This window comes from Macaca nemestrina, chromosome 20 (genome assembly GCF_043159975.1).
Source record: "Macaca nemestrina isolate mMacNem1 chromosome 20, mMacNem.hap1, whole genome shotgun sequence".
Lineage (NCBI taxonomy): Eukaryota > Metazoa > Chordata > Mammalia > Primates > Cercopithecidae > Macaca > Macaca nemestrina.
Window position 1 is genome coordinate 6,202,841 of NC_092144.1, and position 14,766 is coordinate 6,217,606.

The 14,766-nt window shown below is 50.2% G+C and overlaps 1 protein-coding gene and 1 pseudogene across 1 annotated transcript; one reads left to right on the top strand and one right to left on the bottom strand.

Moving 5' to 3' along the window:
• Nucleotides 1–1,062: 1,062 nt before the first annotated feature.
• On the bottom strand, nt 1,063–6,463 carry LOC105484627 (CD70 molecule). The gene is made up of 3 exons (XM_011746444.3): nt 5,838–6,463; nt 5,041–5,074; nt 1,063–1,618 (listed from the first exon to the last, which is right to left on the bottom strand). The coding sequence occupies exons 1-3, from the start codon at nt 6,363–6,365 to the stop codon at nt 1,230–1,232; spliced, it is 951 nt and encodes a 316-aa protein (XP_011744746.3). The 5' UTR covers nt 6,366–6,463; the 3' UTR covers nt 1,063–1,229.
• Nucleotides 6,464–6,516: 53 nt separating this feature from the next.
• Nucleotides 6,517–12,048, top strand: LOC139360191 (putative uncharacterized protein encoded by LINC00269; annotated as a pseudogene).
• Nucleotides 12,049–14,766: the final 2,718 nt, after the last annotated feature.

Below are 14,766 nucleotides of genomic sequence, written 5' to 3' on the forward strand. Positions count from 1 at the left end.
AGTTTGAGGCTGCAGTGAGACACGATCATGCCACCACACTGTAGCCTGGGTGACAGAGCAAGACCCTATATTTTCAGTAGAGGTGAGGTTTCGCCAGGTTGGCCAGGCTGGTCTTGAACTCCTTGACCTCAAGTGATCTTTTATTATTATTATTAAAGTTCTGGGGTACATGTGCAGGATGTGTAGTTCCGTTACATAGGTAAACGTGTGCCATGGTGGTTTGCTACACCTATCACCAGGCTGGAGTGCAATGGCGCGATCTCGGCTCACTGCAACCTCCGCCTCCCGCGTTCAAGTGATTCTCCTGCCTCAGCCTCCTGAGTAGCTGGGATTACAAGCGCCCTCAACCATGCATGGCTAATTTTTGTATTTTTAGTAGAGATGGAGTTTTACCATGTTGGCCAGGCTGGTCTGGAACTCCTGATCTCAAGTGATCCACCCACCTTGGCCTCCCAACTTGTTAGGTGTTTTGCACTGTCTGCTTTGAGGGACAGCCACCCAAAGTGATCTCTGTGTTTCCTCTCGTCAAATAGAGGCACCAAGGAGAAAACAGAACTTTTTTTTTTTTTTTTTTGACAGGGAATCTTACTCTTTTGCTCAGGCTGGAGTGCAGTGGCATGGTCACGGCTCACTGTAGCCTTTGACCTCCTGGGCTCTACCCAACCTCCCATTTCAGCCTCCCGAGTAGCTTGGACTAGCATACCACTACATCTGGTTAATTTTTATATTTTTTTGTAGGGATAGTTGTCTCACTATGTTGCCCAGGCTGGTCTTGAATCCCTAGGCTCAAACGATCTGCCTTCCTCGGCCTCCCAAAGTGCTGGGATTACAGGTGTGAGCCACGGTGCCCAGACTGCTTCCTCTATTCTTCAAACATCCCTAACCAAGAACATTTTTTTTTTTTCTGAGACAGAGTCTTGCTCTGTCGCCCAGGCTGGAGTGCAGTGGCACAATCTTGGCTCACTGCAACCTCTACCTCCAGGGTTCAAGCGATTCTCCTGCCTCAGTCAGCCGAGTAGCTGGGATTACAGATACATGCCACCATGCCTGGCTGATTTTTGCATTTTTTAATAGGAAAATGAAAAGACAGAAAAAACTCAATACCCTCCCTTGTCCTACCCGCCACCCCACCCCGACTCCCACCTCAGGTGGCCCCTGTGTGTAAACATTTTCTCTCAAACTTAAATAAAATAAAATAAAATTTAAAAAACCCTCATCAGAAGCAGTGGTCAGGGGCGCACCCACTGCACTCCAAAGAAGGTCTCATCAGTGTTTCTGGAAGGCAAAAGTGTCCCAGTAAGGTTGGTGCAGAGTGTGTCCCCTCGGGCCAGAGGCGTCAGGCGCTGGGAGGCAATGGTACAACCTTGGTGGAAGCTGAGACGTAGCAGGCTGATGCTACGGGAGGCGGGAGAGCAGATTCCCACGGCCAGGGTGGTGGGGTGGTGGTGTCTGGAGGTCGACGTGGAGGAGCAGATGGCCAGTGTCACCTGGATGTGGACCATGTAGATGCCGTCACGACGGATACGTAGCTGCCCCTTGTCCAGCTCTGGTCCACGCAGGAAGGAGCGGCCCAGTGCTGGGCCCCCCTGCCAGTATAGCCTGGGGTCCTGCTGAGGTCCTGGGGCACAGGGTTAGAGGGATGAGAGGATGAAGTTTTAGGGAAACTGAGGCACAGGAGGTCATAGAGAAAGTCAGATATAGAGATTGAGAGTTAGAGATCAAGGGATAGGTTGGACATGGTGGCTCATGCCTGAAATCCCAGCAGTTTAGGAGGCCAAGGCGGGTGGATCACCTGAGGTCAGGAGTTCAAGACCAGCCTGGACAACATGGCGAGATCCCACCTCTACAAACAATAAAAAGTTAGCCAAGTGTGGTGGTGTACGCCTCTGGTCCTGGCTACTCTTGGGAGGCTGAGGCTGGAGGATCGCTTGAACCTGGGAGGATGAGACTGCAGTGAGCTATGATCACACCACTGCACTCCAGTATGGGTGACAGAAACCCTGTCTCAAAAAAAAAAAAAAAAAAGGAGGGGGGTAGAATGTAAGAGATCTAAAGAGAAGGAGAGAGGAGTAAGGGGAGAGGGGTAGAGAGAGAGAGAAAAAAAAAACCGAAACAGACAAGGGTAGAGACGGATGGGGAGGGAGAGATATAGAGGGAGAGAATGCATGAGACAGCGAGAGAGAGAATGAGAGAGCAGGAGAGAGTAAGAGAGCACGAGAGAGCATGAGAGAGAGCGCAAGAGAGTGTGTGTGTGAGAGAGGACGAGAGCTACAGAGCTTGAGAGAGAGTGCACGAGAGAGTGAGCGAGAGAGAGTGTGAGAGTGTGAGAGGGAGCGTGCGCACGAGAGGACGCGAGAGAGCCGACGCGAGAGAGCCGCGAGAGAGCGAGAGAGAGGACGTGCGAGAGAGCGCACGAGAAACAGCTCGAGAGAATTCCCGAAGGGAAGCCTGCTTGGGTAACACCCTGAACCTCAATAAAAGCTTTGGCTCCCAGGTCCCTTTCTTTTCCTTGCTCTCTACCCGCTGGTTGAGCGTGTGTATGTCTCAGAGAGCTCCGACACCTTCTCATTGGCCCTCTTCTCTCTAGGATCTTTATTTTCTTGAGAGATGGTGTCTGACCCTGTCACCCAGGCTGGAGTGCAGTGGTGCAATCATAGCTCACTGCGGCCTCAGCCTCTGGGGCTCAAGCTATCTCCCACCTCAGCCTCCTGAGTCACTGGGAAGTGGCGTGCGTCACCATGACCAGCTGATTTTCAAAATTTTGTTCTAGAGATGGTGGTCTTGCTATGTTTTGCAAGCTGGTCTTGAACTCCTGGGCTCAAGCGATCCTCCCGCGTCAGCCTCCCAAAGCGCTGGGATCACAGCCGTGAGCCACGGTGCTCGGCCGCATTTCATGTGTTTCTCGCAGCGTCTCCTGTCTCCGTGTCTTATCTGACTGACACACCTGAGCCTCACTCTCCTTCTTACTCGAGGCTCTCCTGGACACTGGCTGTCTTGTGAGGAAGGAACGGAACACAGGTCAAACAGGAGCCACAAGGTTGTTTACCAGGCTTTGCAAATTTCCTGTATTGTTTACCAGGCTTTGCAAATTTCCTGTAAGAGTGACACCTGGTCCCCTGTCAGACACTTAGGCATGACATCATCCACCAGAAGAAAGAACTGGCATGTGAAAGACGCTATCAACAACCATGGTCACCACGCCCGGTGCCCCGTCGATGCGGGGCTAGAGTTTACAGTCACTCTCCAGAAAGGGGCCTCAAGACCAAATTACAGGAAAAATATAGGGGGGAGAGAGAGAGAGAGAGAGAGAGAGAGATCAGGGGTCAGAGACCCAAGGAGAAGAGAGAGAAACAAAGGTCCTTTCCATTACAAAATGGAAGGAACAAGCCTGTAGTGATGTTAGTCTCTGGGGATGAGCCGTGGAAAAACAGAAGAGGAAGAAGTGTTCGAGAGAGGTTGGGAGGAGACAGATACTCTCACCTAAAGCAGAATGCTTCATTTCATCTCCCTTAAGGCTTCTTGCCAATGCCACCCACTCAGAGACCCCCTGCCCCCCAGCGCCGCGACTCCACTTTAAATGAGAACCCCAACCCAGGCATGCCGGGATTCCCCACCCACACATCCTTGCCTGATTTTTCTCTCAAACCTGCTCTTGGCCTGTTTTACTCTTTGTGGCATTGCTCTGTTTTTCACATGTTCATTTTTATCTTTTGTCATCTCCTCCTCAGTAGGAGTAATGGTAGAAGGGAAGCTCACCAGGCAGGGATTTCTGTCTGTTTTGTGCACGGCACCGGAACAAGGCCTGCCCACCGCAGATGTATAATTAGTGCTTGTGGCATGAATGGAGGAAGGGTAGCCATTCCTGTGAGCATTTTTGATTACTAACAAAATCCCTTTGATTCTTCTAAGGGAAGAGATCGAATGTGAAGGACTGAGAGCGAAAGAGAGAGAAAGGTAGTGGATGCCCAGAAACACACACCTACCCTCTCTCTCTCTCTCTCTCTCTCTCTCTCTCATTCTCTCCCTTTTCCTCTTTCTCTTGGGCATGATCTTTCTCCCTCACCCTCTTTCTCTTCTTCCCCCTCTCTGTCTCTTCCTCTCTCTCTCTGCCATTCGCCTCTTTTCTCTCTTCTTTCTTTTTCTTTCTTTCTTTCTTTCTTCGCTTTTTCTTTCATCTTTTTCTTCCTTTCTTTCTCTCTCTCTGTCTCTTCCCTCCCTCCCTCTTTCTTTCATCTTTCTCTTTCTTCCTTTCTTTCTCTCTCTGTCTCTTCCCTCCCTCCCTCTTTCTTTCTCTTTCTTTCTTTTCTTTCTCTTTCCTTTCATTTATTTATTTGTTTACTTATTTATTTGACGGAATCTCCTTCTGTCAACTAGGCTGGAGCGCAGTGGCATAATCTCGGCTCACTGCAACCTCGGCCTCCCAGGTTCAAGCAATTCTGCTGCCTCAGCCTCCCGAGTAGCTGGGATCACAGGCACCTGCTACCACGCCCAGCTAATTTTTGTATTTTTAGTGGAGACAATGTTTCACCATGTTGGCCAGGCTGATCTCAAACTCCTGGGCTCAAGTGATCCACCGCCCTCAGCCTCCCAAAGTGCTGGGATTACACCCGGCCGCCTCTCCGGTTTTCATTCACTGTTCCTCTCTGTCTCTCCCTCCCTCTCTCTCCTCTATCTTTTTTTTTTCCTCTCTCTCCCTCTCTCTCTTTCTGTCTTTCTCCCTTGCTCTCTCTTCCTGTGTCTCTCCCGGTTTCTTTCTCCCTTTCTTTCCCTGCCTTCTTCTGTCTCTGTCTGTCCCCTCTGTCTCTCTCTCTGTCATTGTTTCTCGCTGTCTCTCACTCCCTTTCTCTTGGCCTCTCCCTCCCTCTCCGTCTCTCTTCTCTCTGTCTCCCTTCTCTGTTTCCCTCCCTATCTCTCCCTCTCTCTCTCCCTCCGTCTCTCTCTGTGTCTCTTTCTCTCTGTCTCTCCCCACTTGTCTTTCTGTCTCTCCTTCCTTCTCTCTCTGTGTCTCTTGTCCCCGTCCCTCCACGTCCCCCGTGTTACCTGTATGGTTCAGCTGCAGCTCAGCTATGTCCCACTGGAAGAAAAGACCAGAAAACAGGGCACGGACGTAAGCAGAGAGGTTCTATGTGTCCCCCGTGCCAGGAGCTCTCTTTTCTCTGGCCATCCTCCTTTCCAACTCTCATCCCACGGCGCGCACGGGTGACTTCATTTTATTTTATTTACTCTTAAGACTTCTTAAAGAGGAAGCAGGTCTGAACCAGCGGGGAGCGTAAAGTCGAGACCTTCAAAAGAACTTCTTAGTTTCCCGAATCGTTTTCCTGTATGTCACTGGGCGCGAGTGCACCGCGCGCAGCGGACTCTCTCCGCTGCAAAGGTGCCCGGCGCGGTCCCCAAGGGGACCCCTCCCCCACCCGGAGCGAGTGGCTGGGGTCATCCCGTCCTAGGAGGCTCCAGGGAGCCCCCACGCCCAGCCTTGTGAAGCCCCCAGCAGCCTCTGAGTCAGCCTGCCGGGGAACACCAGAGCCGAGTCATCTTCCATTTCCATGTGCGCCTACCTTTCCCGTCCTGGGATCTCCCTGTACCTCCTGGCAGGGTGACTCTCTCGGAGCCCCTACACCGCGCAGCCTGGTCCCCGCCTCGCCTCCCTGTTCTGGTGTCTGTTTCTGCCCTACCCGATCTTCCTCCCTGGCCTCTTTGTACCCATCTCATTCTGATTTTGTCTTTTCTGTCCCGCGCTTCTCAGTCTCCGCCCTGGTGCACGGTCCCTCCGCCCCTCTCCGTATTCTCTGCCGGAATAAGTTCGGATGTTTTCTTCCCAACTTTCTATCTCAACTCACCCCAAGTGACTCGAGCGGCAGCTGCTGCTGAGCCCGTGAGAGGCGCTGGATGCAGACCACGAGGCAGATCGCCAAGCCCGCGACCAATGGAACCACAGCAGCCCGCAGGACGCACGCATAGGGCCTGCGCCGCACCGCGCAGCCGGAACCCTCCTCCGGCATCGCCGCGGCGATCACCTCCGCTAGCGCAGGTGGGGCGAGGGGGGCGCAGAGCGCTGCGGGGAAAGGAAGGAAGGCAACTGCAGCCCCCTCCCGGGGCTCCTGGGCGTCTACTTGCCTCAACTTGTCAGGGGACCAGCCTGCCCCTCTCTGGGGATGTCCGGCCGGTCGAGGGGAGGGACTAGAGCGATTGGCGAGGGGAAATTCCCTCCAACTGCTACCAGTCTGCAGCTCGCACAGTGGGTGGAGGTGGTTGCCGGATGGGCCAGGCAGTGGCCTCGGGTAAGCCACTGAGTTGCCTGTCCCCAACCCCTCCCTGCCCGATCTTCCTATTTCCCTCTCCACCTCATTCTTCCGGGGCCCATTCATTTATTCAACAAACTTCCACTGCACATTTGTTAGGGACTAGACTGTGTTCTGTGCACTGGGGGTACAGCAGGCATCCAAGAATTGGGGGTGCTCCTCAAATATTCGTGTACCCATCTCCTGCATTTTTTTTTTTTTTTTTTGAGACGGAGGTCTCCCTCTGTCGCCCAGGCTGGAGTGCAGTGGCGCCATCTCATCTCACTGCAACCTCGGTCTCCTGGGTTCAAGCGATTCTCCTGTTTGAGCCTCGCGAGTAGCTGGGATTAACAGGCGCGCGCCATCATGCCTGGCTAATTTTTTGTATTTTTAGTAGAGATGGGGTTTCACCGTGTTGGCCAGGCTGGTCTTGAACTCTTGACCTCCGGTGATCCGTCCGCCTTGGCCTCTCAAAGTGCTGGGATTAAAGGCGTGAGCCACCGCTCCCGGTCAGTTATCTCCCACATTCTTGGAAACCTCCTGCTTTTTTGTTTAAAGTTAAACTAATATTTTTATTTTTTTATTTTTATGTTTTTGAGACAGAGTCTGGCTCTGTTGCCCAGGCTGGAGTGCAGTGGTGTGATCTTGGCTCACTGCAAGCTCCGCCTCCTGGGTTCACGCCATTCTCCTGCCTCAGCCTCTTGAATAGCTGGGACTACAAGTGCCTGCCACCAAGCCTGGCTAATTTTTTTGTATTTTTAGTAGAGATGGGGTTTCACCATGTTAGCCAGGATGGTCTCGATCTCCTGACCTCGTGATCCGCCGGCCTCGGCCTCCCAAAGTGCCGGGATTACAGACGTGAGCCACCCTGCCCAGACTAAATGAATATTTTTAGAGACAGAGTGTTGCTCTGTTGCCCAGGCTGGAGTGCAGTGGCGCCACACAGTTCACAGCAGCCTCAAACTCCGGGGCTTCAGTGACCCTCCCATCTCAGTCTTTTGCATAGTTGGGTCTACAGGCACACGCTATCATGCCTGGCTAATTAAATTTTTTTTTTTTTTTTTTTTTGTAGAGGATGGGGTGTTACTATGTTACCAGGCTGGTCTCAAACTCCTGGGCTCAAGCGATCCTCTTGCGTAGGCCTGCCCACCGCACCCAGGCCCCTGCCTCTGTTCTTGATGGCTGTAGTGGGTTAACAGCATCCTCCCAGAATTCATGGCCACCTGGAACTGCAGAATATGACCTCATTTAGAAATTAGGGGTTTTTTGCAGATGTAATTAGGATTAAATGAGGTCATACTGGATTAGAGAGGGCCCTCAGGTGGAGAGAAAAGAGACACATAGAGAAGGAGGCCGTGTGAAAACAGAAACAGAAACTGAGCAAGGCAGATGAAAGTCAAGAAACACCAAGGAGTGGCCCGGCGCGGTGGCTCATGCCTGTAATCCCAGCACTTTGGGAGGCTGAGGCGGGCAGATCACTTGATGTCAGGAGTTTGAGACCAGCCTGGCTAACAGGGTGAAACCCCGTCTCTACTAGAAATACAAAAAATTAGCCGGGCGTGGTGGTGGGTGCTTGTAGTCCCAGCCACTCGGGAGGCTGAGGCAGGAAAATGGCGTGAACCAGGGAGGTGGAGCTTGCAGTGAGCTGAGATGGCGCCACTGCACTCCAGCCTGGGCGACAGAGCCAGACTCCGTCTCAAAAAAAATAAAAAAAATAAAATAAATAAATAAATAAATAAATAAATAAAAATAGAAAAATTAGCGGGGTGTAGTGGTGCGTGCCTGTAATCCCAGCTACTCGGGAGGTTGAGGCAGAGAATCACTTGAACCTGGGAGGCACAGTCTGCAGTGAGCTGAGATCGGGAGATTGAGACCAGCCTGGCCAACATCGTGAACCCCTGTCTCTATTAAAAATACAAAAATTTGCTGGGTGTGGTGGTGCACGACTGTAATCCCAGCTACTCAGGAGGCTGAGGCAGGAGAATCACTTGAACCTAGGAGGCGGAGGTTGCAGTGAGCTGAGATCACACCACTGCACTCCAGCCTGGGCGACAGAGTGAGACTTCATCTCAAAAACCCACACAAAACCCAAAGCCAAACCCAAAACCAAAACAAAGAAACATCAGAGATTGCTGGCTAGGTAAATATCAAATCATTGGTGTAGGAGGTCATCTTGGAGGTGCCGTCCACCCACTGTCCCAGACCTGGAGACCTAGGGCTCCCGTGAAGGAAATTCCTTTATTACTTGGGAGATCCCAGGTACTATGTAATCATATGTATATGCTGATTTCTTGGACGTCCCAAAATTCTGGACCTATTTGACTTCCACCTTTCACCTGCCCTGCACATGCTGTATGTAGGCTCAGGCTCCGAAATCTCCCATCTCTCCGGTTTCTAGCCACTAGAAAGTGGAAGAGGCAATGGAGTCTCCCCTTGGACCAGTTAGGGGGCATGTGGCACTACTGACACCTTGATTTCAGGCTGTGGCCTCCAGAACAGTGACACAATACATTTCTGTTGTGTGAAGCCATCCAGTTTGTGGCACTTTGTTACAGATTCCCGAGAAAACTAATCCAAAGGTGTAGTTAGGGCATAAAAGCCATCCTAACCTTGTACGATGGTGACAAAATGTATGAGTCGACCCTGACTCATTACAGTTGTACCAAAGCTTGCCAACTGGGTGTGGCTAATGTTTGGTTGTAGACACTGACATTCAAAAGCTTTGTTACATATTGGGGGTGTGGGTGAAGGGCAGGTGGGGACTCTGTGGACCATTTTTGTAGCTTCTTGTGAGCCTTAAACTATTTCACAATAAAAAGTGTCACTCAACTCCTGTTATTTGAGGTAGTTATTGCCCACGAACACCGAACAATTCTCCTAGGGGAAATTATATAGTTAGGGGCCGGGCATGGTGGCTCGCACCTGTAATCCCAGCACTTTGGGAGGCCAAGGTGGGCGGATTACTTGAGGTTAAGAGTTGGAGATCAGGCTGGGTGCGGTGGCTCATGCCTGTAATCCCAGCACTTTGGGAGGCTGAGGCGGGCAGATCACAAGGTCAGGAGATCAAGACCATCCTAGCTAACACAGTGAAACCCCATCTCTACTACTAAAAATACAAAAAAATTAGCCAGGCGTGGTAGCGGGCGCCTGTAGTCCCAGCTACTCGGGAGGCTGAGGCAGGAGAATGGTGTGAACCTGGGAGGCGGAGCTTGCAGTGAGCTGAGATCGTGCTACTGCGCTCCAACCTGGGTGACAGAGCGAGACTCCGTCTTAAAAAAATAAAAATAAAAATGAATAAATAAAAGAGGTTCCAGCCTCTTTTTCCGGCTGGAACTATGGAGGGTGTAGAAGAGAAGAAGAAAGTTCCTGCTGTTTCAGAAACCCTTAAGAACAAGCGAAGGAATTTCGCAGAGCTGAAGATCAAGCACCTGAGAAAGAGGTTTGCCCAAAAGATGCTTCGAAAGGCAAGGAGGAAGCTTATCTATGAAAAAGAGAAGCACTATCACAAGGAATATAGGCAGATGTACCGAACTGAAATTCGAATGGAAAGGATGTCAAGAAAAGCTGACAACGTCTATGCACCTGCAGAACCCACATTGACGTTTGTCATCAGGACCAGAGGTGCCGATGGTGTGAGCCCAAAGGTCCGAAAAGTGTTGCAGCTTCTTCACCTTCGTCAAATCTTCAATGGAAACTTTGTGAAGCTCAACGAGGCCAATCAACGTGCTGAGGACTGTAGAGCCATACGTTGCATGGGGTACCCAAATCTGAAGTCAGTAAATAAACTAATCTACAAGCGTGGTTATGGCAAAATCAGTAAGAAGTGAATTGCTTTGACAGATAACACTTTGACTGTGTGATCTCTTGGAAAATATGGCATCATCTGCATGAAGCATGTGATTCATGAGGTCTATACTGTTGGAAAACGCTTCAAAGAAGCACATAACTTCCTGTGGCCCTTCAAATTATCTTCTCCACAAGGTGGAATGAAGAAAAAGATCACTCATTTTGTAGAAGGTGGAGACGCTGGCAACAGGGAGGAGCAGATCAACACAACAGGCTTCTTAGAAGAATGAACTATGGTGTGTACCACAATTATTTTTCTAAGCTGTTCGGTTAATAAACAGTACCTGCTCTCAAACTGAAAGAAAATTATGTGTGTATATTTCTGTAGTTAGCTTCCCTAGAGCCTCTGGCTATGAATCAGCAAGCAGACAGTGTCATTAACACCGAACTCACAGCCAACAGAGTTAGAACTCATGCCTGGGCATAGCTTCTTGAACGCAGGGATTTCTTCCTGTGTGAGGCTCATCACGGTCTCCTTGCTCTTGGTGACATTAGACAGGGCTTCAGCACTACTTGGGGGCCGTCTGAAACAGCAAAATTACCAACAAAAAGCAAAAAAATTGAAAGGAGATAAAAACGGGAGATTTCAGAGCCTGAGCCGATAGCATTTGCTGGGTAGGTGAAAGAGGGTAGTCAAACAGGTCCAGAATCTTGAGGTATTCAGAAATCAGAGTATCTTCCCTGGGATCCCCAAGTACTAAAGGGATTTCCTTCACGGAAGCCCTAGGACTCCAGGTCTGGGGGAAATGGGTAGACAGCACCTTCAAGATAACCTCCTACCCTAATTTATTTAACGTTTACTTAGCTGATCTTTTTATCAGTTTAAGATATAAATAGTTTAGAACTCACATCATTAAGAAATAAGTAATACCTTCTAAAAAGATGGGGAGAAAAGAGATAGGGCGTGGTGGCTCATACACGTAATCCCAGCACGTTGAGAGGCCGAAGTGTCTTAGAAAAATCCCAAAACGAAACAGGAGCTGTCAAGTCACAAAAATAAGTACAACTGCTTATGAAACTGAATCTCATTCACCACAAGAAAATTGGGAATTGAAAGCTCCGTGAAAAACAATTTTTCTTTCTTTCTCTTTCTCTCTCTCTCTCTCTCTTTTTTTTTTCTTTAAGATGGTGTCTCCCTCTGTCGCCCAGCTTGGAGTGCAGTGGCGCCATCTGCTCACTGCAGTCTCCGCCTCCCAGGTTCAAGCAATTCTCCTGCCTCATCCTCCTGAGTAGCTGGGATTACAGGAGCCCACCACCACGCCTGGCTAATTTTTGTGTTTTTAGTAGAGACGGGGTTTCACCATGTTGGCCAGGCTGGTCTTGAACTCCTGACCTCACGTGATCTGCCCACCTTGGCCTCCCAAAGTGCTGGGATTGCAGGTGTGAGCCACCCGCACTCAGTCACACTTTATCTTGTCACCTGTGATTTGGTAAAAGATAAGAGTGTTGGATGATTCACCACTCAGCAAGTGCGTGGGTGAGAAGGAGCCTCAAACCTAGAGGCTAGAATCTGAAATGGACCCAACTTTTTGGAAACACAGCTTGTTAAAATCTATCAAGGCACCAAAATGCACCTTCCCCTCAACCCAGAAATTTTACTTCAAGGATTTTCTTTCGTAAGCACACCTGCACACATCACAGACACAGATGTATGCACACAAACAGTGTGGTGTGGTTTGAATAATACTGGAACACCACCAACCACAAGACCCATGCGTGATTGAGGGTTTAGTCCAGTGCTGAGCACTTGTCAGGTTTCACCTTTTCTGACCTTCCCAAGAACGCTATGAAGTGGATCGTGCTGTTATTTCCATTTTCCCTACGAGCAGGCTCAGAGAGGAAGGGCAGCAGCTTAATCTACCTAGCAAAGAGCTTGGGAGAGGAGGTGCCTGGATTTGAATGTGGATCCATATCATGTACCTGAAGAACCTGTACCTTCCCACCTGAGTCACTTAGTGACTTGACCTGGCCTCCGACCACATTCCAGTCTACAGTTCTGCTGGAGGTCATTTGCACCATTTCTTTCTTTCTTTCTTTCTTTTTTGAGACGCCTTGCTCTGTCACTCAGGCTGGAGGGCAGTGGTGTGATCTCAGCTCTCTGCAACCTCTGCCTTCCGGGTTTAAGTGATTCTCTTCCTACCTCAGCCCCTCAAGTAGCTGGGATAACAGGCGTGCACCACCACGTCCGGCCAATATTCGTATTTTCAGTAGAGACGGGGTTTTGCCATGTTGGCCCGGCTGGTCTTAAACTCCTGACCTCAAGTGATTCACCAGCTTCGGCCTCCCAAAGTTCTGGGATTATAGGCGTGAGCCACGACGTCCAGCCACGGTCGTGTGCATTGTTTTTTGGTGACGTTTGAGAAGAAGGTTTTCTAAAACCAGAGTTTCCCCATCTGCAGACTCTAGAGCTGAGGCTCCAGCACAAGACGTCCACTGATGTTGGCTCTCTCTCTTTCTCTCTCTCTCTCTTTCTTTCTGTTGCTCTAAGTCAGGGGAATCATGAGCCCTGTGCAGGGAAAGAGCTGATGGGAGAGACCCAGAGGACAGCTGGAACACAGGAAGTAAGATCATTTTCCTCCTAGGAAAGCCCGAGGCCCACGAGGCTGAGTTTTGGCTACCTTCTGCTTACCCCCAAGGGAAATCTGGAAACTTCTGCCTCTCTTCCATAACCCTGGAAGCCATGGGCCACTTGAAACTGCCAACTCAGGCTTCCTCTTTGTCCAACTTGGCCACTCCTTCTCTTTCCCTTTGCTGTGGCTGATCTCAAGTTGCCACAGGGATATCCCCTTTGGTGATGATACAGGAGTTAAGAAGGAATTACTGGCCGGGCGCAGTGGCTCACGCCTGCAATCCCAGCACTTTGGGAGGCCGAGGTGGGCGGATCATCTGAGGTCTAGAGTTCGAGACCAGCCTGACCAACAAGGAGAAACCCTGTCTCTACTGAAAATACAAAATTAGTCGGGCATGGTGGCACATGCCTGTAATCCCAGCTATTTGAGAGGCTGAGGCAGGAGAATCGCTTGAACCTGGGAGGCGGAGGTTGTGGTGAACTGAGATCGCGCTATTGTACTCCAGTCTGGGCAACAAGAGTGAAACTCCGTCTCAAAAAAAAAAAAAAAAAAAGAGAGAGAGAAGGAATTACTTAGGCAGAGAGCAAGGGCATGGCAGTCGTCGCTAAGGTTTTTCTTTTTAATGAAAGGCAGCCCCAAATCATTTTCTAACAAAGAGCAGCCTGCAAGCTGGGAGCTTGCCCGGATGAAGGCCGGCAGGAATTAAGGACTAGACATATTGATGATGGCAGCTCTATCTTCCCTTCTCTGCCAGCCACATGTACTGTAAAGGAGCAGACAAGATGGTGCCGATCAACTAGAAAGCCTATTTGCTTAAGAAGGTTAGGCTGTGGGCAGCGGGGCGCTGTGGCTCACACCTGTAATCCCTGCACTTTGGAGGCCCAGGCGGGTGGATCAGCTGAGGTCAGGAGTTCCAGACCAGCCTGGTGAATGATGAAATCCAGTCTCAGCTAAAAATACAAATAATAGCTGGGCGTGGTAGTGAGCGCCTGTAATCCCAGCTACTTGGGAGGCTGAGGCAGGAGAATTGCTTCAACCAGGGAGGTGGAGGTTGCAGTGAGCCGAGGTTACGCCATTGCACTCCAGCCTGGGTGACAAAGGGAGACTCAGTCTCAAAACACACACGCGCACACATACACACAACTAGGGTGGGGCAACCAGCCTTCTCTGCACACTATGTAGACGTCATACCTAATCAAACTAATCTGTGAGCCCTATGTAAATCAGACACCGCCTTCTCTAGCCTGCTTATAAAATCTGCGTGGTCTGCTGGCTCCCCCTTTTCCTGATCTCTCTCTCTCTCTCTCTCAGCTCCTCTTCTCTCTCTTTTCTTTTTCCTTTGAGACGGAGTCTTGCTCTGTCACTCAGGCTGGAGTGCAGTGGTCTGATCTTAGCTCAGTGCAACTTCCGCCTCCTGGGTTCAAGCAATCCTCCTGCCTCAGCCTCCCGAGTAGTTGGGATTACAGGCGTGCACCACCATGCCCAGCTACTTTTTTGTATTCTTAGGAGAGAATCCCACTGCTGGGATTTCTGCTGGGAGGGAGGGTATCAAGACACTCTTACTTCTCACTCTTCCATTCCTGTTCCTTTCTTTCTTTTTCTTTTTTTTTTTTTTAGACGGAGTTTTGCTCTTGTTGCCCAGGCTGGAGTGCAATGATGCAATCTCGGCTCACTGCAGCCTCTGCCTCCCAGGTTCAAGCAATTCTCCTGCTTCAACCTCCTGAGTAGCTGGGATTACAGGTGCCCACCACCACGACCAGCTAATTTCTGTATTTTTCGTAGAGACAGGGTTTCACCATGTTGGCCAGGTCGAACTCCTGACCTCAGATGATCCACCCGCCTCAGCCTCCCAAAGTGCTGGGATTACAGGCGTGAGCCACCATGCCCGGCTCATTCCTGTTCCTTTCTTTATCCCATGAGCCAGTAGGACTAGGAGAATTCTGTGCAAAAGGAAGCAACAGGAAACAATTTTCACCTATGTGAAAGTCTGGGCTGGCATGTCATCTCTGTTCTGCAAAATCTTTAGGAGCCAAAATTATTTCGCTCAAGTGCCTCTGACACACAAAAGGTGA

Coding starts and splice junctions, on each gene's coding strand:
- LOC105484627 (XM_011746444.3), bottom strand. CDS start 6,365: ATGAATGGGCCCCGGAAGAATGAGGTGGAGAGGGAAATAGGAAGATCG. Junction 5,075..5,837: donor TGCCGCTCGAGTCACTTGGG/GTGAGTTGAGAT, acceptor CTTTTCTTCCAG/TGGGACATAGCTGAGCTGCA. Junction 1,619..5,040: donor GCTGCAGCTGAACCATACAG/GTAACACGGGGG, acceptor CCTGTGCCCCAG/GACCTCAGCAGGACCCCAGG.